At 37.5% G+C, this 25,204-nt stretch overlaps 1 protein-coding gene across 7 annotated transcripts in view; it reads left to right on the top strand.

Annotated features, from left to right (window-relative positions):
- Window positions 1-25,204, top strand: part of LOC127845494 (transcription factor E2F5-like) — a 43,671-nt gene that overhangs the window by 3,629 nt on the left and 14,838 nt on the right. For all 7 annotated transcript variants that reach the window (XM_052376448.1, XM_052376449.1, XM_052376443.1 and 4 more), the window contains exons 2-5: window positions 7,923-8,032; window positions 10,571-10,732; window positions 20,037-20,145; window positions 21,904-22,116. In XM_052376448.1, the coding sequence (XP_052232408.1) occupies window positions 7,923-8,032; window positions 10,571-10,732; window positions 20,037-20,145; window positions 21,904-22,116 (594 nt within the window). The remainder of the gene's footprint in view (window positions 1-7,922; window positions 8,033-10,570; window positions 10,733-20,036; window positions 20,146-21,903; window positions 22,117-25,204) is intronic.

Raw genomic sequence — 25,204 nt, 5'->3', positions numbered from 1 at the left:
AAAATTGAGATAAAATACACATGACTTTTTATAAAAAAAAAAAAAAAATTATTTTTTTTTTTTATTTGGAAATTGGGAAAATTTTTCCACATTTTGGGAAAAAAGTATACTTTTTGGGATTGGGAACATAGCCGAATTTCGGCTATAAAATCGGGCCAAAAAAAAACCTGAATCCACCAGACATAAGTTGTTTATCACAAATAATACATTTCAGAAAACGAAAGTAATGTTTACAATTTCAGCAAATAATGTCAAGGTCGATCTGAAAGTATCGAAATGAAAACTCGTCACGTGACAAAGCGACAATGGCGTCAAAATTGTGAATTTCAGACTGATGAGAGTTATTTTCGTATATTGTAAGATGCATTTGAAACATTTGAACCTTAAAATAATCCCCGATGCAGTTTTTTATATTCATTCACCAATATATGTAGAAATGTATCCAAGAAAATGAGCTTTCTTTGATTTATAGCGTGACATAAATATGTTATGACTCTGGTTGACTTTCGATACGGGGTTAGCTTCAGCGTACAGGTCTGTCAATACTATGTAAACTGTACGCTGAAGTTTCTTTAGCTAACTGCAACACAGTTGACTCGCGGTACTTGAGGAATATTCACTTGTGTCTTGAAACGATCTTCATATATCAGATAAATATTTTAAAGAACAATCATATTTAACTTAACTTTATTGGACAACTTCCTTTTTATGGCGAAAATCCTTCAATATTAACTGCCGTAGAAACAAATCCAACACCACTGTCTGCCATTGTTGTTTATTTTTTCTCCCGGTAGATTCGCGGTAAATTTGTTAAACAGCACCAATATTAAATTAAGCATGACATACCCGTCAAAGTAACAATCAATAAAGTATATAACAATTTAAATATATGGAAATTAAGACATCAAGTAAAAGAAATAGCACAGTTATTTTCAGGCAATGTCGTATTTTTCGTAACGACAATTAACTGAACTATACAAATTCAAATATTGTTAAAGTCTGAGTTTTACGACTTTTAATTACCAAAAATCGATTTCAATCTGTAGTGAGAGATGTTTTTTGTCAGATTGACAAGTAGGTCACAAAGGTTTGTTTATAAACACAATCCAGAGGGCGCTAATGAAAAACCGCGACTCAACCCGACCTGCGAGTTAACCGGGTTTGAGTATATATGTACCCCGGGTACTCTTAAGTATACTTACATGTACCCTGGGTATGGAAAATTTACTTAAACGTGTCCGGTCAATATTAGAGTTTAGACTGTACCGGAGTTGTATTCCCGTCCAAAATCCAATGTTGTAAAACGTGCTACCGATTACCGTAAAACGATATTGTTTATCTTAAACTTCTCTTTAAAAACAACTGCATCAATATGCTTTTTGAGTATGAGTTTCAATAATACATTGGCCATTTAACAGAAAATTGACATAAATGTGAATATAATTAATTTGAAAAAAAGCTTACAACAACCAATTAACCATTAAAATTCCTGGGTATGTTTTAGTATATTCCCGTACCCGGGGTACATATTACTTTACGTATACTGTCAAGTACCGGGGGCACTTGTAAGTTGTACCCGAGCCAACAATGAGCAATGGAGCACTACTGTTCCAAAAGCCTTTCTGTCGAATAGCTCATTATCGATGCAGTTATCATTTCCTTATCACCCTAATGTCTGATTTTCGCTTTGAAGACCCTGGTTCAATCCTCTGTTGGAGCTTAGGATTTTACATTGTAATGGTGCCAAAACACACAAACTGTGAATACATGTAAGTTAATTGGTCTGAGTTTGTGTAAGGGTTTCAAGGCCATGCAGATGCGTCAGGTCATCGAAACATTAAGAGAAGGAGAAGTGTACATGTAACATAGTCTTCCATATAATATACCTACCAAATATAATGACAACAACAGAACTCTCCAAATTATTCAATCGTTTTGCGTTGCAACGCTTTATAATTTTCTGTTTTTTTTTTAACTCATTCCATACTACAGCCTTATCTCTAGGCATCACCTATCAGTAATAGCCTTATCTACCCCTAGATAATCAGGACCCTCATCAGCTCTGAATGCCTGACATAATATCTGTTTATTGTAACTTTTAGTGGTGTGAAATGGTATATGGTGTTTTTAGGTATTGTTACTTTGTTGACGGTTTATGTGACAGATGTTTTATTATTATATTTCTAATTTAAAAAAGAATATAGTTTTATATGAAAATTTCGAAATCTTGCATAATTTATCAAATAAAATAACATTGAATTATTTCCAAATAATTTATCCAATACCATTATTATTTATGTATACACTTTTTACAAATAGAAACTGTTTTAATGAATGAAAACAATCTTTTAAGATTGTTTCAAAATTAAACAAAATTAATAATTAAATGAAATATGAACAATAATAAGATATTGCTAATAATAAAAAACAAACATCAATAGATAGTAAGCACAGTTATGTTCCAATTGCAAGTAATTTTATTAAAACAAATAAAATCTGAGAACATCTTAATATGCTTACCGGTATATTAGAACTTAATAAAAATTTAGAAAAAAATAAAATACAAAAATAGAATACAAATAACTATCCTAACAAACCATGAGTTACCATTACTTAATTTATTTATTTTTATCTTATGTTCACAGGTTTTTACCAGAAATGGTAAAACAAAATCGATTTCCAAATTAAGAAAGTATTTGTTACAAGAATTTTCTTAGGTTGGAAAACTTACTGCAAATAAATAGCTGTTTCTTTAAATGCCAATTTGAACAGACATATTTTTAAGTCATTAGGCATTCAGAGCTAGATCTAAGTTGTTGTATATTTACGACGCTAGGAATTCACACTGTAGATTACAGTGTGAATTCCTAGCCCCCCCCCCCCTCCCCCCCCCCCCCCCCCCCCGGAGAAATGCCCCCTTATTTTAAAGGTGGCGGAGAGGTGCCCCCCCATCAAATCGGTAGGGGCGGAGAACTGCCCCCCTGTCAGAATTTAGTAGGCGGATATCTGCCCCCCCCCCCCCCCCATCAAATCTGTAGGGGCGGAGAACTGCCCCCCGGTGTCATATTAGTTATTAGTTACGTAGTGAAAACAATACTTACGGGTAATTTTACGTTATCGCCGTACACATTTTATCCGGTAACAATTGAATTTCAGTACAAGTATATTACCATTTATCGAACTGAATAACACAAATTGTCTAGAGGCATGTGATAATACTGTTTAAGGCCCTTGGTACGCATCTGCACCACTCACTATACATGAATGCCATGTAAAAGCGCGAAACATAGTCGAGATCCACACAGGAAACGCGTGCGTGTTAATACTGGCCAAGTGTCGCAACTAAATATAGACGTGCAACTCAGTACTTATGGAGGAAAAGTTACATCGGAATTAATTTACATTATAAAGATAGTATTGACCCATGGAAAAAAACGTAAATTTACGTATAAAAAGGGAAATTAATAGGCAAAGCAAAGGCATTAATTTAGCTGACTTGAAGAAAAAAGTAGAGTGAAGTCGAATTTATAATCAATTTATTTATGTTGTTTAGTTAATTCATGTGTCATACAAAATAACATACATAAATACACACATAACACATATTACAGCAACAGTTTGCATTTTGAGCAGATCATGTCGACATGCCAAACAAACAAAATCGGTAACAGTTGCTTTAATTAGCAGCTAATTAGGCAGGCAGAGAACTTGTTACCGTTAACGATAAGCACCACGATCTTTTAATCTTTTAATTGGTAGACCGGACCGACCTTTATTGTTAAGAACTTGTTAGCTTTGAATAAAGCCGCATACGGGTTTATTATATTGAACCGTCCAAATCCGTAATTGGCGAAAACAAACAAATAAATTATTGTTTTCAGCTTGCATAAGGATGGATTAAATTGCATGCTAATTGTTTGTTTTAATTTAAATATCAAATGGAAAATATCAAATAATTCAGCCGCGAAAACTTTATATAAGCAAAAAGTGATTTGTTTTTCTTTGTTCACATAGACGAAAATCACGTGATTATCAAGATGGAGACGTCCATGCCGAGGCAGGTATTTTTTTGCCGTTTTATAACTTTTATTACTTGTACAACTTTATATTACTTTTGAAATTTCACTCAATTTCCCTACATAATAGTTAGAAAGTTACTAGCGTTATTGTCATTATAATACTCGCTGCGAAATTTCTTTAATTAGGGGGCACTTCTCCGGGTCATCAATTCTGACAGGGGGGCAGTTCTCCGCCCCTTATTAATCAGCAGGGGGGCAGTTCTCCGCCCTATAAAAAAACAGTGAGGGGGCAGTTCTCCGCCCAGTGAAAAATCTTTGGGGGCAGTTCTCCGGGGAGGGCACTTCTCCTAGAGCCATATACTACACTAGGGCTGAATGGGTTAATCTTCAAAGATGCATAGAATGGCTATTTTAGAAAATGGTAAATGTTCAGTATTACTGTTTCCTCATATATATCATAAGGTCTAAAATAAAATGTGTGGTTCGGGTCACCCGACCCTACCCAGGGACTACCCCACGGGTGACTAGAGTGATAATTTCACTCTAACTCTAGTGATTTTGGCCCTACGAGCCCAGAAAAGCGAAGATCAAGTCGCACGATTTTTTGAGTAAGCAAGACCGGAAAAGCATAAAATCAAGCCGCCTGATTATTTTTGTTAAGGCGTGCTACCGCCCGCAGGTGATTAGCAAGTTTATTGTTTGTTGTTTATCTTACGGTTAAACAATTAACCCCCAGCACAGATGGCTAATTGACTGTGACAAAGCAGAAGCTGAATATTGGTTGCTATGACAACACACTTGTGCCTCTTCACGCGTGCTGAAAGTTGTCTAATGATTACGTGATAATTGATTGACCAACTGATAATTGCAGGTTTTTGGCAGATAGCACGATTAAAGAAAGTCGGCAAAAATAATTAAAGAAAAACAAAATTGATAAACGATCTAATCATCTACATTGTATTAATTACGCAGATCCACTTTTAAGTCCAGCAAGTTTTGTCAGTTTGTTAATCCAGCGATAATTACAAGTAACACCCATCTTATATAAACTGGAATCAAAGTTCAATTTTTTTTATCGTTCTGTAAATTTTGATTGATGGATTAATGTTATGTTCAATTGTGAAAATGTCACAAAAGACGATATATGGATTTTGTTTTTCTCAAATCAGGAAGTGTTAATAGTGGTGAAAAACGAAATATTGATTCAGTAGATTCAGATGTACACTCAGAAACTGAGTTAACTCTTTAAAAAAAAATGTAAAAAAATTGAATCAGGCCAGTTTTGACTGGTATGTGTGTGATGACAAAGGACTTTGGCATTGTTCTGTGTGTGTCGTCAAGCCAAAGATGAAAACATATATTTCAGAAAAAAGGAGAAGTCACTTCGCCCTATTTTTTAGGCCTATGGTAGTCCCTGCTACCTACATGTACATGTAGGAAAATGCGCCAACCCTAATGTTTGTATTTGCCGTGCCGATCCTAAACTTTTTAAACCATTTTCCAGTAGGAAAAATGTCAAAGCGATATCGACTGAGCCGAAAATTTTGAGAGCCAATTTATGATCCTCTGTCAATAACGCCATGTATCTCTTCACCCACCTAAAGCCCGCCTTAAGGCGGATTGTCGTTGTAATGGAAAATCGATATTGGCCAATGAGAGCGCACGCTTTGAATGAGCGACAACACTCGTAAGCAGTGATACCTGTACCTGAAGTAAAATCATGCAGAAGACGAGTGACGTAATTTTCGTGTGTGACTTTATGGCAGTTTGTTGGCTTTGTTATTTAACACACCCATTGGTCCCTAGGGTGTAAACCTCCACAATGAAATCTCGGCCACTTACAACACTTAATGCGCTTTAACAGATTATCGTTAAATTAATTACGCACTTATTCAATTTGTTATCCGAAACACGCTTCCAAATTTTAATGCTAACGCGACATGACATTAACAAATTCTGGCATGGAAAGTGTGGGTATATTTTGTGTTGTATAAAAACATGAATATCACGGCAGGCGATTTACGCATGTTCAGTTGGAAAAAATGCCTTGATTGGATGTTATTCCATCACATCTTTAAATAGTTACAAATGCCAAACTTTATTTGATACTTAGGAAAAATGGCAAATGTTTGTGTTTCTTGAAATTCTTTAGCACTTTTATCGTATTTACTAGAATTTGCTTTAAAACTGGAATATGCGGGATTATCGGGTAATGAGTAGCGACGGGAAAAGTAGTAAATATATGCACTAATAGATAGAAAGTATGGTTGCAACGGATGAATTAGGGTAAAGATCAAGGCGGAATTATGCGTATCTATGCGGGAAATACACTACACAATAATGGGAACACTTTTCTATGGTTTTATGTGAAAACCATCAGCATAGAATTGCTTTTAGAACAGGCACCTTGTCTGGAGAAAAATATAAATAAAACATGCATGCCCCCCATCTGGGCTGTCAGTTGTAATGGCAGCAATTGTGTGAATACGTTTTTTGTCACTGTGACTTTGACCTAGTGACCTGAAATCAAAAGGGGTCATCTGCCAGTCATGATCAATGTACCTATGAAGTTTCATGATCCTAGGCGTAACCATTCTTGAGTTATCATCCGGAAACCATTTTACTGTTTCGAGTCACTGTGACCTTTGACCTAGTGACCTGAAAATTAATAGGGGTCATCTGACAGTCATGATCAATGTACCTATGAAGTTTCATGATCCTAGGCGTAAGCATTCTTGAGTTATCATCCGGAAACCATTTTACTATTTCGAGTCACTGTGACCTTGACCTTTGACCTAGTGACCTGAAAATCAATAGGGGTCATCTGCCAGTCATGATCAATGTACCTATGAAGTTTCATGATCCTAGGCCTAAGCATTCTTGAGTTATCATCCAGAAACCATTTTACTATTTCGAGTCACTGTGACCTGTCACCTTGACCTTTGATCCAGTGACCTGAAAATCAATAGGGGTCATCTGCCAGTCATGATCAATGTACCTATGAAGTTTCATGATCCTAGGCCTAAGCGTTCCTGAGTTATCATCCGGAAACCATTTTACTATTTTGAGTCACTGTGACCTTTGACCTAGTGACCTGAAAATCAATAGGGGTCATCTGCGAGTCATGATCAATATACCTATGAAGTTTCATGATCCTAGGCATAAGTGTTCTTGAGTTTTCATCCGGAAACCATTTTTCTATTTCAGGTCACCATGACCTTTGGCCTAGTGACCTGAAAATCAATATGGGTCATCTGCGAGTCATGATCAATGTACCTATGAAGTTTCATGATCCTAGGCATAAGCGTTCTTGAGTTATCATCCGGAAACCATTTTACTGCTTTGGGTCACCGTGACCTTTGACCTAGTGACCTCAAAATCAATAGGGGTCATCTGCGAGTCATGATCAATGTACCTATGAAGTTTCATGATCCTAGGCCTAAGCGTTCTTGAGTTATCATCCGGAAACAATCTGGTGGACGGACGGACATACGGACCGACATGAGCAAAACAATAAACCCCCTCTTCTTCCAAGGGGGGCATAAAAATAAAACAAATAAACCTACCCTACCTAGAAATTTAGTCAATGTTACCCAAACCACAACATTTTTTGTTTAGGCCTCACTAAAACAAAAAATTGCAAATCTGAAACAATTTTTTTAATTTTGTCAATTTACCAAAAAGTGAAAAGGCTTTAAGGTTCTTTTAAGATTAAATACTTAATAATTCAACACTTGTAACCACATTCAGTGTGTTTGTAACAAATAACAATATTATCCGCAACTTTTAATGCATAAAGCTTTCGGATAATTGCATTAATCTTGTAAGATTTTTTGCTTGAAATGGTTGATATTGCTCATTTTTTGACATTTTACATGTTAATGTATTCTGAACCATTTTCAGGCAGCAGATCAACTAGCTGTTCGACAAAAGCGGCGAATATATGATATTACAAATGTGCTGGAAGGAATCGGTCTGATAGAAAAGAAATCCAAAAACAGCATACAATGGAAGTAAGTTTAAACTTATAGTTGCTGAAATACAGCAATACTAAGTAAAATACAATCAGGGATTTCAATAGATTTTAAAAACCAGGAGTCAATGACCCCCAGGGAAAAATCTAGAATTTACTACCTATGAGTCCCTGAACACGCAGATTTTTAGACTAATGAGTCCCAGGCCAAAATTAATGAGTCCACCTTTTTTTCGAGATAACAAGTAGTGAAGAAAATATATGTCTAAATCACACTAGCTCAATAACTATACTTGCATTAAACTTTTAACAATCTCAAAAACTTGTTGAAACCAAAAAAAACAAATTCAGTCACTATCTTGTTTGCCTTCACATAGGCTTTAACATTATCTGTTACATGAATGTAACCTGTTACAACATTTCAACTTGATTCAAATCGATGATAATATTATTGTTTACATCCGAATTGCGAGCTTGATAATATTATTGTTTACGACCGAATTGCGAGCCGTTGACCTACCATTATTAAAGTTTAGATTTGTTTGTTTTGGATTTAGCTTCAACACCTTATTTCGGAGGCATTTTTTCTGTATTATTTATGACTAAGTTACACAAAGTTAAAGCAGGTTTTCATCCGGGGACTCTAGAAAATATCATAATATTTAAAAGGTCGATTCTAATTGGTTCGTATTTTACAAAGAGCCAATCAAAAGACTTGTTGGAGTCTTCAAGCCTCATTCGATTGAACTTGGTGTTCATTGCTACACTCTTGACTTGTACACAAGATGGTTCGTACGTATCATGATTCGCGTATGCGTTCACAGATACTGTTCAGCAATGCGTCCGAGTGGACGCACATATTTCAAAACGATGCGTCTATTTCGATATTTGTGCGTCATAGACGCGGGGCGCACATGTAGATTATTCCTTGGACTGAAATTTTGAGGAGTCAAATTGAAAAATGCTGGGGTCACTTTTGAAGCGCATTAATTGCGTTTTTGTCTGTATTATTCAATTTTTTAGATAAAAATTATATGCTCTAAGCGTAACACAATAAAAAGTAATACTGCTCTATTAAATCACAATACCATGATACATAACACAACATATTTTAATGAATTGGTACATAAAAATCTACTTCCTTATAACACATTTAAGTCTTTTAACACATTGAAGTAATTTAAGATATGTACTGGTAGCACCTTTTCATCACATATTTATCGTCATTATATTATCATCATCTCTATGATAGCTTTTTTAACAAAACACAATCTAAATGCATGGAACATTTAGTATAATATCTTTTACTGTTTATCCGAATCCATGTGCGAAATATGTACACTTAAGAATGCCATGTAGTAGTTTTACTTTAATAATCCAAATTTTTCTTGTTGTTATCTGGTTTAACAAACCTTATCAAATGTTTGTTAAATCCAGTTAATGCTTTCTCCATTACTGAATCACCATTACTTGCAATTTGAATCGCCAGCTTTTAATTGAACGCGGGTTGAATGTTATGTCCGCCATTTACAATGTTGAAGGTCATGACGTAGCAATTTAATTCTACTCGGATAATTTATATATTATCGAGGAAATGTGTTTTCTCAATGTTTATGTGTAGTATTATGTACTTTGTCTTATTAGTATAAAAAATGAACTGTGATTCCAGTTTATATAAGATGGGTGTTACTCGTAATTATCGGTGGATTAACAAACTGACAAAACTCGCTGGACTTACTAGTGGATCTACTAATTAATAGACCTTGATCAATTTTGTTTTTTCTTTAATTACTTTTGCCGACTTTCTTTAACCGTGCCGTCTGCAAAGTCTGCAAAAAAACCTGCAATTATCGGATGGTCAATCAATTATCACATAATCACTGCTGCTAATTACCCAGTTAGTGCACACGAACTATTTAGACGGTGAAATGTGTATTGGAAGAGATGAGATAAGATAAACGACGCCGGGGGTATTCCTCGATTATAGACCGAGTTTCAAATACTGAAACATTAATTTCAATTAGGAGCACAGCGGGATTTATTACCATGGAACTTGAGATGTTAACTGACTGACGCACGGGTCAAATTTTCGATGTGTCAAAATGACGCGCGGCAGAAAAAAGGGTTGCGTCAAAAACGAGTCATTTTTATTTTGCTCGCGTCAAAACGCAGGATTCTGCGTCTATTGAAATCCCTGTACAATTACGAATTAAAATCAAGAAAATGTTTCAAAGTTGTGGATCAAACTGATATGTTCCAGTGCCACTCTTGCACATTGAGAATGAAAAATTCATAAAAATGGAAAGAATCATCACTAATTAGCATGTGCGAAATGTAATGCTAATATGGGACATTTTACGTACATGATTTTAACCAGGTTTTCTTAGAATGCAGCTCACTCTAAATACACTGCCACCCTATGTCACTGTTTGGTACAGAGTTAAACCCTATGTGTCTCTGGAACACTGTCAAAGCCTTAGTGTCTTTGTAACACTGTCAAACCCTGTGTGTCTTAGGAACAATGTTAAACCCTATGTGTCTCTGGAACAGTGTCAGTCCCTGTGTGTCTTTGTAACAGAGGTGCAGGTCCAGGTTGCAACACGGCCGAGCTGTCAGACAAGCTGTACTCCATACAGGACGAGCTGGATGACCTCGCAAGACGGGAGGCTGAGCTGGACCAGCACAAGAACTGGGTCCAACAGAGCATCAAGAACATTACAGACGAGGCTGAGAATACACGGTAAGCCAGAACAGCTTGTCAATCATTGTGTGCATAGTTATGCCCCCCTTCGAAGAAGAGGGGGTATATTGCTTTGCTCATGTCGGTCGGTCGGTCGGTAGGTCAGTCGGTCGGTCCGTCCACCAGGTGGTTGTCGTATGATAACTCAAGAACGCATACGCCTAGGATCATGAAACTTCATGGGTAGATTTATCATGACTCGCAGATGACCCCTATTGATTTTGAGGTCACTAGGTCAAAGGTCACGGTGACCCGAAATAGTAAAATGGTTTCCGGATGATAACTCAAGAACGCATACGCCTAGGATCATGAAACTTCATGGGTAGATTGATCATGACTCGCAGATGACCCCTATTAATTTTGAGGTCACTAGGTCAAAGGTCAAGGTCACGGTGACCCGAAATAGTGAAATGGTTTCCGGATGATAACTCAAGAACGCATACGCCTAGGATCATGAAACTTCATGGGTAGATTGACCATGACTCGCAGATGACCCCTATCAATTTTGAGGTCACTAGGTCAAAGGTCAAGGTCACGGTGACCCGAAATAGTAAAATGGTTTCCGGATGATAACTCAAGAACGCATACGCCTAGGATCATGAAACTTCATAGGTAGATTGATCATAACTTGCAGATGACCCCTATTGTTTTTGAGGTCACTAGGTCAAAGGTCAAGGTCACGGTGACCTGAAATAGTAAAATGGTTTTCGGATGATAACTCAAGAACGCTTTTGCCTAGGATCATGAAACTTCATAGGTAGATTGATCATGACTCGCAGATGACCCCTATTGATTTTGAGGTCACAAGGTCAAAGGTCAAGGTCACGGTGACCCGAAATAGTAAAATGATTTTCGGATGATAACTCAAGAACGCTTTTGCCTAGGATCATGACACTTCATAGGTACATTGATCGTGACTCGCAGATGACCCCTATTGATTTTCAGGTCACTAGGTTAAAGGTCAAGGTCACAGTGACAAAAATCGTGCTCACACAATGGCTGCCACTACAATGGACAGCCCATATTTTAATCCTTGTCTTTGAGGACAAGTGGCTTTTCAATGTTTAAATGATAAACATCAACTCCAAACACTTGCAGTAGATAAGCCTGAATAAAAGTAAAATGCATGAGCCAAGTTTTGTCCTCCCTTTTTGCATTTATATTTCAAACAATTGTTCATGAAGCATCTGTTCAATTAGTGCTCAATTGAGATAGATCTTCACAGTGTTGAATGAGTGCCTAACAATCTGTGTCTATGTATTGTATTTATTTTGACCTTGCGGTCAAGGATAACCCATGAAAGTGCAAGCACTTATTTCCAATGGGGTCCTTTGGTTTTGCTGAAGAGACAGCAAGCAGAAGAGACAGTATTGGGATACAAGGAATCAGGGTGGGATACCCTAGCTCTTTGCGAAAAGATACCTTGTTTTTTTTAAGTGCTCAGTGTATAGCACCGATACATGCGAGAATTACCTGGGTTTCATACCAGTACATCTCTAGTTGGGTGGGAAACACTTGAAGCATTTCTGAAATTTCCAGTGCCCCGGCCGGGATTTGAACCGGGGACCTCTGGAATGGTAGACCAGAGTGTTACCACTCGACCAACGCACCACCCAATGACACCCAGTGTCTATGTGGAACACATAATTCTGTTTAGAAACAAAGATAAAATGTACTCAACCATTAAGGCTTGTAATTTTTACTCACGAAAAACAAATTCCATCAACTTTCTCCATGGTAAAATAGTTTTTGTCGAAGACTGCATTTTCTTTTTATTAAATTTTTCATTTTTGTTTGTAACTGTGTCATTAACTTTTATCATGTTTTATACCTGTACTTTTTTCTATTGATGTGAACTGTAGTAAATGGGTTCAGTGATTATTATTGTTTGCACAGAATTACTGCCTGTTACATGCTTTTTCCCAATTGCAAAAGGTAACATTTTTTCCAAACATCAGACCACAATTTCCCCCAAAAATGCCAAACTTTTCCAATAAACTCAATAAGATTAGACATGTTATGCAGCGGTTATTCATAAACACTATTGCAAGTAGAGTGTGTAGAGTTGTTGCCAAACGACTACAGACTTAACAATTGGTTCACATATATGATTGTACATTAGTATGCACTCCTGTGGCATGCATCATTATCCAAGTATATACAGTAAACTTTTAACGAACACCTTGCAATTACGACCATCTTGCTAAGACGACCACCATTTTTCAGTCCTGAATTTTCCCATCTACAGTGCTCCAGCCAGCTTTTCAAAATAGAGGGGAGCTTCCCAAAAAGGGCACATTTCACGCGTAATTTTGGAAAATAGGGCATTTGGTTATAAATATACTTAAGTATATTTTTTGGTTATACTTTATACTCATGAATTGTAAACATTAGTGCATTGGATGATTTCACCAATTGTATGCTGTTCCTCATTTTGTGTAATGAAATTATAATAAATATATTACTATTTACATGGGGCTTAGTAGCCAATTTCATAAGCAACTTAATTGGCCTTGGGCTAGCATCCGACTACACATATTAGAGAAACGAAGCAAACATGAAATAAATTCAGGGGTTTCACTGGGTCAAAAAAACGTTGTGACTGTCAACTCTTAAATTCATTGCTTTAAATAACTTTGAGCCAATGTTTGTCCACAATAATAATATTAATTAAAACAAAAATCTATATTGACAAATTTAAAGTCTGAACAATGATCAATGTCACCATAAAGTAGCATCCAGTCTGGAGATTAAAATGAAACATTGTTATTGTTAAAAATATTATATATTTATTTTACAACGCATTATTTCAACTTATGTCAACAACGTTGACAGTTTTGTTAGGTCGCGAAAATATATAATATCAAAATCACATTTTACTTTCAGAGTGATAAATCCTCCTTCCAAACAAGCTCTTTATTTGTTGAAATAACAACTGTCTGCCCCTATTCATGTTAAAATTAATCATGATTGAGGACAGACAGTGTTTTAAAGTTCAGAAATAAAATCCAAACACGTATGTATATGTTTTTCCATGCCGTAATTTCGGACTAAAAATTAACCGAATATTCGCATTAAAAAAAGATGATTAATTTTCAAATTTTAATAGGTATTTTGAATTAAAAATCACTATTTTGGGAAAAAAATCATAGCCAAAGAATTCAGAAGTTAAAAAAATCAATAGTGCTGAGTTTGATTTCATTAGAGTGTGATTGTGCCTAACCAAGCGTGACCCCAGAGATAATCTCTCACAGCATGTTACTATGGTCTGCAACAAAAGACTAATTAGTGATCTGATAACAAACCATGCCCTTGGGGCCTGTTTGTTCACAATGTGTTGACTTAATATGCCCTAGGCAGTCATGTACCGGAAAGGTGTTATCTGTGTATTCATGTCGATGTTTCTGGCGATTTATACAGCCTGAAAACAGCAACTTAAGAGACAAAAAGTTCATTTGACAGAAAAATAGAGGGGCGCTTTTTAAGAGGGCAAATTTTAGAGGGGCGCTGCGCCCCTCTATTTATTGCTAGCTGGAGCACTGATCTATGTTTCAATGGTTCTATATTTAACTAATCTGAACAACCTGTTATTCCGCTATTAGGACCACTTTAATCAGTACCAAACAACAAAATTGCTCTCAATTGACACCCGCCAAGCAACCAGTAATGTTCACACCTTACTTGATTTGGTGTTGTGGTTCAATGTTGTTGTTTACGAAGCCATAAACAACATTTAACGACAATGTATTTTGACATTGACTGCGAGGTGTCAGATTTTCGGCCCCTGTCATTCTTTTTACCCTAGATTTTTAGCGAGGCTGTTTTCGGAGACCCATTTTGGGTCACTAGGTCAAAGGTCAAGGTCACTGTGACCTCTTAAAAAAAATTAAAAAATATTAAAAATTCTGACAAGCTTTCGCAGCCGAGTGTGGCACCTGTTATGCCGTGCTCTTGTTTATTGATAATTATTATCAAGTCTTTGATGGGTAAATTGGTTATTGTTTGGTACACACTTTAAAAATTAAAGACGTAAAAAAAAATAACAGTTAGGAATACTGAATAAGCCAGTTTTGTTCATGATGGATATAAAAACTGTAAGCCATATCGTTATAAGAAATGGATAATTGACAAAACAGAAAGAGTTGTGTTTAACATAAAAGCACTTGTTTAAACTTTTTTCCTTCCAAAACGTTATGTGCTTGGCTCGTTATTTCATTTGAGAGTTGGATATTTATCTGCTGTATTAGATTTTTATGCAGCCAGGGCTTTTTTTCCTTCTTTAGCAAGAGCCTTATACAGGCTCCTTCCCCCAAAAGAAAAGCTCTTTCCCTAAAGAGAATTTCTTTAAAATGGTGCAATTTCCCCCAAATTTCAGGCTTACTTTAGGAAATAATTTCCCCTTTGGATACTTTTTTCCCCCAAACTAATGGCCAGACTCTTTCCCCAAATCAACAAAAAAGCCCTGGCAGCTGATAACCTATCGACAATGTTGTGACAAAAATTGCATTTGTCATTGACACATTAGCACTAATAATAGAAATTGTCCATTCTTAGAAACTCTCTTGTTAGAACTGTTTAAAAAAGCTCCTGTCAGATAAGAAGTGTCATCTGCAATGCTATCTTTTAGTTTTAGATAAGATTGTTCTTTTTAGCTCATCTATTTTTTGAAAAAAAATTATGAGCTATTGTCATCACCTTGGCGTCGGCGTCGGCGTCGGCGTTGGCGTTGGCGTCCGGTTAAGTTTTGCGTTTAGGTCCACTTTTCTCAGAAAGTATCAATGCTATTGCATTCAAACTTGGTACACTTACTTACTATCATGAGGGGACTAGGCAGGCAAAGTTAGATAACTCTGGCGTGCATTTTGACAGAATTATGTGCCCTTTTTATACTTAAAAAATTGAAAATTTTGGTTAAGTTTTGCGTTTAGTTCCACTTTTCTCAGTAAGTATCAATGCTATTGCATTCAAACTTGGTACACTTACTTACTATCATGAGGGGACTGGGCAGGCAAAGTTAGATAACTCTGGCATGCATTTTGACAGAATTATGTGCCCTTTTTATACTTAGAAAATTGACAATTTTGGTTAAGTTTTGTGTTTAGGTCCATTTTATTCCTTAAGCATCAAAGCTATTGCTTTCATACTTGCAACACTTACTAACTATCATAAGGGGACTGTGCAGGCAAAGTAATGTAACTTTGACTGGCATTTTGACAGAATTATGTGCCCTTTTTATACTTAGAAAATTGAAAATTTGATTAAGTTTTGTGTTTAGGTCCACTTTATTCCTACAGTATCAAAGCTATTGCTTTCATACTTGCAAGATTTATGAACTATCATAAGGGGACGGTGCAGGCAAAGTTATGTAACTCTGACTGGCATTTGGACGGAATTATGGGCCCTTTATACTTAGAAAATTGAAAATTTGGTTAAGATTTATGTTTTGGTCACTTTACCCCTAAAGTATCATAGATATTGCTTTCATACTTGGAACACTCACAAACTATCATAAGGGTACAGTAAAAGGACAAGTTGCATAACTCTGGTTGTCATTGTTACGGAATTATGGCCCTTTTTTGACTTAGTAACTTTTAATATATGGTTAAATTTTGTGTTTCGATCCACTCGAAGTATCAAGGCTATTGCTTTCAAGCTTCAAATACTTACATGCTATCATGAGGTTACTGTACCTGGCAACTTGAATTTTACTTTGACCTTTGAATGACCTTGACTCTCAAGGTCAAATTATTAAATTTTGCTAAAATTGCCATAACTTCTTTATTTATGATTAGATTTGATTGATACTTTGATGAAACTACTCTTACCTGACATACCACAATAGACTTCACCCAAACCATCCCCCGTGCCCTCCCCCCCCCTCCCCCCCTCCCCCCCCCCCCTATTTTTTTTTTTTTTTTTTTTTTTTTTTATAAGATCATCTCACAAATGACCACCACACCCTCACACTATACCCCCACCCCACCCCCCCACCCCAACCCCCCCCCCCCCCCCCAAATTTTTTTTTTGATTTTTTTTTTTTTTTTTTTTTTTTTTTTAAGATCATCTCACAAATTATCACCACACCCTCACACTATACCACCCCCCCCCCCCCCCCGATTTTTTTTTTTTTTTTTTTTTTTTTTCGCTTTTTTGGAAGATAATGTAATAAATGTCCACAACCCCACACTATACACCCCTCTTCACTCCACTCCTCCCTCCTTTGTGATTGAAAATGAGAGTCCCTTCACCTTTAAAAAGAAAATAGATGAGCGGTCTGCACCCGCAAGGCGGTGCTCTTGTTTAACATATGATATGGAATCTTTAGCATTTGAATGTGTCAGAAAGCATTGAAAAACACGTGGTTAAAGTAAAAAGCTCTGCTGAGCTAACATCAATTGATTGTTTCTATAAGTAAAGAGTAACGAATGATGAAAATTATGTTTCTTTGTTATGCGCCCGTTTTTAAAAACAGGAAGTATTATAGTTTCACCCTTGGCGGGCGGTGGGCAGGCTAGCAGCGTCCACAGCAGTTTTTCGCTCTCTAATTATATCCCCATTACCATCCCCATGATGTATAGGTCAAGTTTAAATATTGGTCATGCTGTGTCAAAAACTAGGTCACAGGGTCACTAAGTGTGTTTTAAACCGAAAGTTTGTCTGGACCATAACTAGGTCATTTATTGTAAGCTCATCTATTTTATTTTTTTAAATTATGAGCTATTGTCATCACCTTGGCGTCGGCATCCGGTTAAGTTTTGCGTTTAGGTACACTTTTCTCATAAAGTATCCATGCTATTTCATTCAAACTTGGTACACTAACTTACTATCATGAGGGGACTTGGCAGGCAAAGTTAGATAATTCTGGCTGGCATTTTGACAGAATTATGTGCCCTTTTTATACTTAGAAAATTGAAAATTTTGGTTAAGTTTTGTGTTTAGGTCCATTTTATTCCTTAAGTATCAAAGCTATTGCTTTCATACGTGCAATACTTACTAACTATCATAAGGGGACTGTGCAGGCAAAGTAATGTAACTCTGACTGGCATTTTGACAGAATTATGTGCCCTTTTTATACTTAGAAAATTGAAAATTTGGTTAAGTTTTGTGTTTAGATCCAATTTTTTCCTAAAGTATCAAAGCCATTGCTTTCATACTTGCAAAACTTACTAACTATCGTGAGGGGACTGTGCAGGCAAAGTAATGTAACTCTGACTGGCATTTTGACAGAATTATGAGCCCTTTTTATACTTAGAAAATTGAAAATTGGGTTAAGTTTTGTGTTTAGGTCCACTTTTTTCCTAAAGTATCAAAGCCATTGCTTTCATACTTGCAACACTTACTAACTATCGTTAGTGGACTGTGCAGGCAAAGTTATGTAACTCTGACTGGCATTTTAACAGAATTATGTGCCCTTTTTATATTTAGAAAATTTGTTCACCCTCATTGGAAGGTGTGTCGCGCGAAAGATTTTCATCGATATCTCCAAGGTCAAGGTAACACTTTGAGTTCAAAGAAAGGTCAAATGCATGTCCCGGCCATAACTTTATCATTTATTGTGGGATTTTAAAATCATTTCGAAAATGTGTTCACCATCATTAGACGGTATGTCACGCGAAAGAATTACGTCGATATCTCCAAGGTCAAGGTCACACTTTGAGTTCAAAGATCAAAAATGGCCATAACTGGGCTTGTCCGGGCAATAACTATGTCATTTATTGTGAGATTTTAAAATCATTTGGCACATTTGCTCACCATCATTGGACAGTGTGTCGCGCGAAAGAATTACGTTGTTATCATTAATGTCAAGGTCACACTTTAAGTTCAAAGGTCAAAAATGGCCATAAATGAGCTTGTCCGAGTCATAACTATGTTGTTCATTGGGAGATTTTAAAATCATTTGGCACATTTGTTCAGCGTCGTTTGCCGGTGTGTCGCGCAAAAGAATTACGTTGATATACCCATGGTTAAGGTCAAACTTTGAGTTCAATCTCCAATGTCAAGGTCACAGTTCAAAGGTCAAAAATGACCATAAATGAGCTTGTCCGGGCCATAACTATGTTGTTCATTGAAAGGTTTTAAAATCATTGGGCACATTTGTTCATCATCATTTGCCGGTGTGTTGCGCGAAAGAATTACATTGATATCTCTAAGGTTAAGGTCAAACTTTGAGTTCAAAGGTAAAAAATGGCCATAAATGAGCTTGTCCGGGCCATAACTATGTCATTCATTGTGAGATTTTAAAATCATTCGGCACATTTGTTCACCATTATTGGATGGTGTGTCGCGCGAAAGAATTACGTCGATATCGTCAAGGTCACACTGTGAGTTCAAAGGTCAAAAATGGCCGTAAATGATCTTTTATGGGCCATAACTATGTCATTCATTGTGAGATTTTAAAATTACATGGTACTTTTGTTCACAATCATTGGATAATGTGTCATGCGAAAGAATTACATTGATATCTTGAAGGTCAAGGTCGCACTTGGAGTTCAAATGTGAAAAATGGCCATAAATGAGCTTGTCTGGGCCATAACTATGTCATTCATTGTGAGATTTTAAAATGACTCTGTACATTAATTTTGTGCACAGTCATTGGACAGCATGTCATGCGAAAGAATTCAAGAGTTCAAAGGTCAAAATGGCCATAAATAATAATGGCATGATAATTCTTAAAAATCACCATTTAGATTCTTTTGTTTTGTGAAGACAGCTTGTAAAATAGTCTGTATCAATGCGGCATGTGGGGGTATATGTCACGTCTGTGACAAAGCTCTAGTTCTAATAGTTTTCATCCGATCTTCACCAAACTTGGTCAGAAGTTGTGTTTAGACCATATCTAGGTCAAGTTCGAATATGGGTCATGCCGGGTCAAAAACTAGGTCAGGGGGTCACTTTGTGCATTTCAAATATTTAGCATGGTGTCAGCTCTCTAATTGAAGTAGTTTTCATCCGATCTCCACCAAACTTGGTCAGAAGTTGTATCTAGACAATATCGAGGTCAAGTTCGAATATGGGTCATGCTGGGTCAAAAACTAGGTCAGGGGGTCACTTGGTGTCCGCTCTCTAATTGAAGTAGTTTTCATCTGATCTTCACCAACTTTGGTCAGAAGTTGTGTCTAGATGATATATAGGTGAAGTTCAAGGTGTCCAAAACCTTCAAACGGGCGTATCTTGTGACAGTTTGGCACTCTTGTTTTGTTTGAAAAGCCTGATATACTATTGTTGTACAATGTATTAATTGATTAGTTTTATATTGCATGCTAAGCATCTAAACTTTTACAAAACATGTTACTGCCTTATTCAGGTTAGCCTATGTGACGCATGAAGATATATGTCAGCAATTTAAAGGGGACACATTACTGGCCATCCAGGCCCCCTCAGGGACACACCTAGAAGTGCCTGTACCAGAGTCAGTAAGTGAATACCTAGAGGTGCCTGTACAAGAGTCAGTAAGTTTATACCTTGAGGTGCCTGTACCAGAGTCAGTAAGTGTATACCTTGAGGTGCCTGTACCAGAGTCAGTAAGTGTATACCTTGAGGTGCCTATACCAGAGTCAGTAAGTGTATACCTTGAGATGCCTGTAACAGAGTCAGTAAGTGTATACCTAGAGGTACCTGTACCGGAGTCAGTAAGTTTATACCTTGAGGTGCCTGTACCAGAATCAGTAAGTGTATACCTTGAGGTGCCTGTACCAGAGTCAGTAAGTGTATACCTTGAGGTGCCTGTACCAGAGTCAGTTAGTTTATACCTTGAGGTGCCTGTACCAGAGTCAGTTAGTGTATACCTTGAAGTGCCTGTACCAGAGTCAGTAAGTGTATACCCTGAGGTGCCTGCACCAGAGTCAGTAAGTGTATACCTTGAGGTGCCTGCACCAGAGTCAGTAATTGTATACCTTGAGGTGCCTGCACCAGAGTCAGTAAGTGTATACTGTACCTAGGGGAACCTTTAACAGGAGTCAGTAAGTATTCCTTTTTTCTGTCTGTTCATCTATCGGTAGACCAAAAGCTGTCTGGCAGCTTTTGCCAAAAAATTCCATAGAACCACACTCAAACTTGCTGGGTTTGTATCTCATTTTTTTATGCCCCCAACAGGTGGCATAAAGTTTTTGCACTGTCTGTCGGTCAGTCTGTCTGTCAATCCTTTGTCAAACTTTTCGTGTCCGCTCTCTAATTCAAAAAGTTCTCATCTGATCTTCACCAAACTTGGTCAGAAGTTGTATCTAGATAATGTCTAGGCCAAGTTCAAACATGGGTCATGCTGTGCCAAAAACTAGGTCACAGGGTCACTAAGTGCGTTTCAAACATTCAGCATGATGTCTGCTCTCTAATTCAAGTAGTTTTCATCCGATCTTCCCGAACTTGGTCAGAAGTTGTGTCTTGATAATGTCTACGCCAAGTTGGAACATTGACCATGCCGGGCCAAAAACTCGGTCACGGGGTCACTTAGTGCGTTTTATACATTCAGCTTGGTGGCCGCTCTCTAAATCAAGTAGTTTATCCGATCTTTACCAAACTTGGTCACAAGTTTTATCTAGGTGATCTCTAGGCCAAGTTCGAACATGGGCCAAGCCAGGCAATAAACTAGGTCACGGGGTCACTTAGTGTGTTTTAAACATTCAGCATGGTGTCCACTCTCCAATTCAATTAGTTTTTATCTGATCTTCACCAAACTTGGTCACAAGTTTTATCTAGATAATGTCTAGGCCAAGTTTGAACATGTGCCATGCCGGGCCAAAAACTAGTTCAGGGGGTCACTTAGTGCGTTTTAAACATTCAGCATGGTGTCCGCTCTCTATTTCAAGTAGTTTTTATCCGATCTTTACCAAACTTGTTTGGCCAAGTTTCGAGCTTTTGACCTAACAATATCTAAAAAGCTGCATTGTGGCTTCAAAGCACTGTGGGGTGCATTGTGTTTCACAAACACAGGTCTTGTTCTGTTTGATATCTCTTTGAGATATATACCTGAGTTTTTGTATGTGAGTCTACCTGCATGAGCTACAGATCAAGTTTGAGATTCGTTTTGATCCATTGATTTTTGGCGAAGTTATGGGCTTTGGACTTCAAAATCAGAAATTCACAAATGTATGTGTCCACAAAAAAGTCATTTTTGGAAAAAACATAAAATTTGATGCTAACATATATAAATATTACATTTGTCTGCTTTGTCTCAGGGTCCAGGCTTCCGCAAGAGTTATCAGATCCTGTTGAAGAGCAACTCTGGTCCCATCAACGTGCTGCTGGTAAACAAGGAGTCTGAGGACCAGTCCCCGGACGTGTTCCAGGTGCCCCCCCAGGACGAAAACCTTGCCAGGCAGGCCATCGCCGCTGCGCAGGCTGACCAGAACTTTAACCCACACCAGACTGCACCTGCGAAACATACCAAGGTGGGAAAACTGGTTTCACCGATCAATTGCAACTCAGAAAAGCTCTTTGATGCGTCTGTAGTCCCTCGGAAAATCAAATTACTCTGCAACTCCAATAAATCGCGGTTGAAGGGATCCAAAGATCGCGACCGTGATATATCCCGCACGTGATATAAATTGTCAAGTTATTCATGAATGTATAATTTTATGTATGCATTAGCATAGTTTGGCAATCTCAAAACAAACTATTCACTTATCATATTGAATTACGTGTTATATCCATATGTTATTCATTGGTATAGCACAAAACATTATTTCATGTAAGTTTTTTCAAATGCGTATAATTAAATGTGTAATCCGAAAACCATTGCCAAGTATTATTGTTCAAGAAAGCATGCACAAATTAGACCCATGTACAAAATGACGTCATTCACCTCATGGAAAGCATGGGCTTTAATAGGAGTGCAGTTTGACAAACTTAGGGACATGATTCACCTCTCAATTAAAAGCAAGAAATTTACACTGTATTTAACGCGCGAAGATTGTTGAGATAGGTCAGTATTGACTTGTGACATTTACCGTTATAGTTGTATACTCCTTCATTTGTTTACTGGTGCGTTTCGGCAGTTCAAAGCAAATTCAATAGAGAATGGTAACACTCAAAATGACCTGTGATGTCTGGCAAGTTGTGTATTGTTTATCACAGTACACAGGTGCTATAGTGGTGTACAATGAGAGCAAACAATCTGGTTAAAACTGGATAATGAATGTCGGATTAAATAGAAATGAGGGTGAATGAAAAAAGGGCAAAAAACAACTTTGAAACGGATTTTATCTCAGCAAATTCTCAGATTTTAAAACATGATATTATGCCCCCCTTCGAAGAAGAGGGGGTATATTGTTTTGCACATGTCCGTCCGTCGGTCGGTCCGTCCACCAGATGGTTTCCGGATGATAAGTCAAGAACGCTTAGGCCTAGGATCATGAAACTTCATAGGTACATTGATCATGACTTGCAGATGACCCCTATTGATTTTCAGGTCACTAGGTCAAAGATCAAGGTCACAGTGACTCGAAATATTAAAATGGTTTCTTGATGATAACTCAAGAATGCTTTGTGCTAGGATCAAGAAACTTCATAGGTACATTGATCATGACTGGCAGATGACCCCTATTGATTTTCAGGTCACTAGGTCAAAGGTCAAGGTCACAGTCACTCAAAACAGTAACATGGTTTCCGGATGATAAGTCAAGAACGCTTAGGCCTAGGATCATGAAACTTCATAGGTACATTGATCATGACTGGCAGATGACCCCTATTGATTTTCAGGTCACTAGGTCAAAGGTCAAGGTCACAGTCACTCGAAACAGTAACATGGTTTCCGGATGATAAGTCAAGAATGCTTAGGCCTAGGATCATGAAACTTCATAGGTACATTGATCATGACTGGCAGATGACCCCTATTGATTTTCAGGTCACTAGGTCAAAGATCAAGGTCACAGTGACTCGAAATGTTAAAATGGTTTCTGGATGATAACTCAAGAATGCTTTGGGCTAGGATCAAGAAACTTCATAGGTACATTGATCATGACTGGCAGATGACCCCTATTGATTTTCAGGTCACTAGGTCAAAGGTCAAGGTCACAGTCACTCGAAACAGTAACATGGATTCCGGATGATAACTCAAGAATGATTACGCCTAGAATCATGAAACTTCATAGGTACATTGATCATGACTGGCAGATGACCCTTATTGATTTTCAGGTCACTAGGTCAAAGGTCAAGTTCAAAGTGACTTGGAACAGTAAAATGGTTTCAGGAGGATAACTCAAGAATGCTTGCGCCTAGGATCATGAAACTTAATAGGTACATTGATCATGACTCGCAGATGACCCCTATTGATTTTCAGGTCACTAGGTCAAAGGTCAAGGTCACAGTGACTCGAAACAATAAAATGGTTACCTGATGATAACTCATGAATAATTAGGCCTAGGATCATGAAACTTAATAGGTACATTGGTCATGACTGGCAGATGACCCCTTTTGATTTTCAGGTCACTAGGTCAAAAGTCAAGGTCACAGTGACAAAAAACGTATTTACACAATGGCTGCCACTACAACTGAAAGCCCATATTGGGGGCATGCATGTTTTACAAACAGCCCTTGTTTAGGCAATATGCTCGTTCGGTTTTTTGGAGCCATAGCCGATTCGTGATATCTGCAGTCTGCACAGGCTTATCAGAAACAACACTCTTTGCTTTAATGGAATTGTTTGTTAAAGGAGGTCTGTTACTAAACGGAAATAAAGTGTAGGCAGAAAGTGTTGTCCCTGATTAGTCTGTGCGGACTACACAGGCTAATCTGGGACAGTACTTTACGCACAAGCATTTTGCCCAGTTTACCCCAGAATGAGACTCATTTGCCAAGCCCAAGCATACCAATGTATGAAACTGGCTTCACTTACACCTTGCCAAGCATACCAATGTATGAAACTGGCTTCACTTACACCTTGCCAAGCATACCAATGTATGAAACTGGCTTCACTTACACCTTGCCAAGCATACCAATGTATAAAACTGGCTTTGCTTAAGCCTACCAATGTATGAAACTGGCTTTACTTACACTTTGCCAAGCATACCAATGTATGAAACTGGCTTCACTTACACCTTGCCAAGCATACCAATGTATGAAACTGGCTTTACTTACACCTTGCCAAGCAAACCAATGTATGAAACTGGCTTCACTTACACCTTGCCAAGCATACCAATGTATGAAACTGGCTTCACTTACACCTTGCCAAGCATACCAATGTATGAAACTGGCTTCACTTAAGCATACCAATGTATGAAACTGGCTTCACTTAAGTATACCAATGTATGAAATTGGCTTCACTTACACCTTGCCAAGCATACCAATGTATGAAACTGGCTTCACTTACACCTTGCCAAGCATACCAATGTATGAAACTGGCTTCACTTAAGCATACCAATGTATGAAACTGGCTTCACTTTCACCTTGCCAAGCATACCAATGTATGAAACTGGCTTCACTTACACCTTTTCAAGCATACCAATGTATTAAACTGGCTTCACTTAAGCATACCAATGT

Source organism: Dreissena polymorpha, chromosome 9 (assembly GCF_020536995.1).
Source record: "Dreissena polymorpha isolate Duluth1 chromosome 9, UMN_Dpol_1.0, whole genome shotgun sequence".
NCBI classification, from domain to species: domain Eukaryota; kingdom Metazoa; phylum Mollusca; class Bivalvia; order Myida; family Dreissenidae; genus Dreissena; species Dreissena polymorpha.
This window is presented reverse-complemented; position numbering and strand designations above follow the sequence as displayed.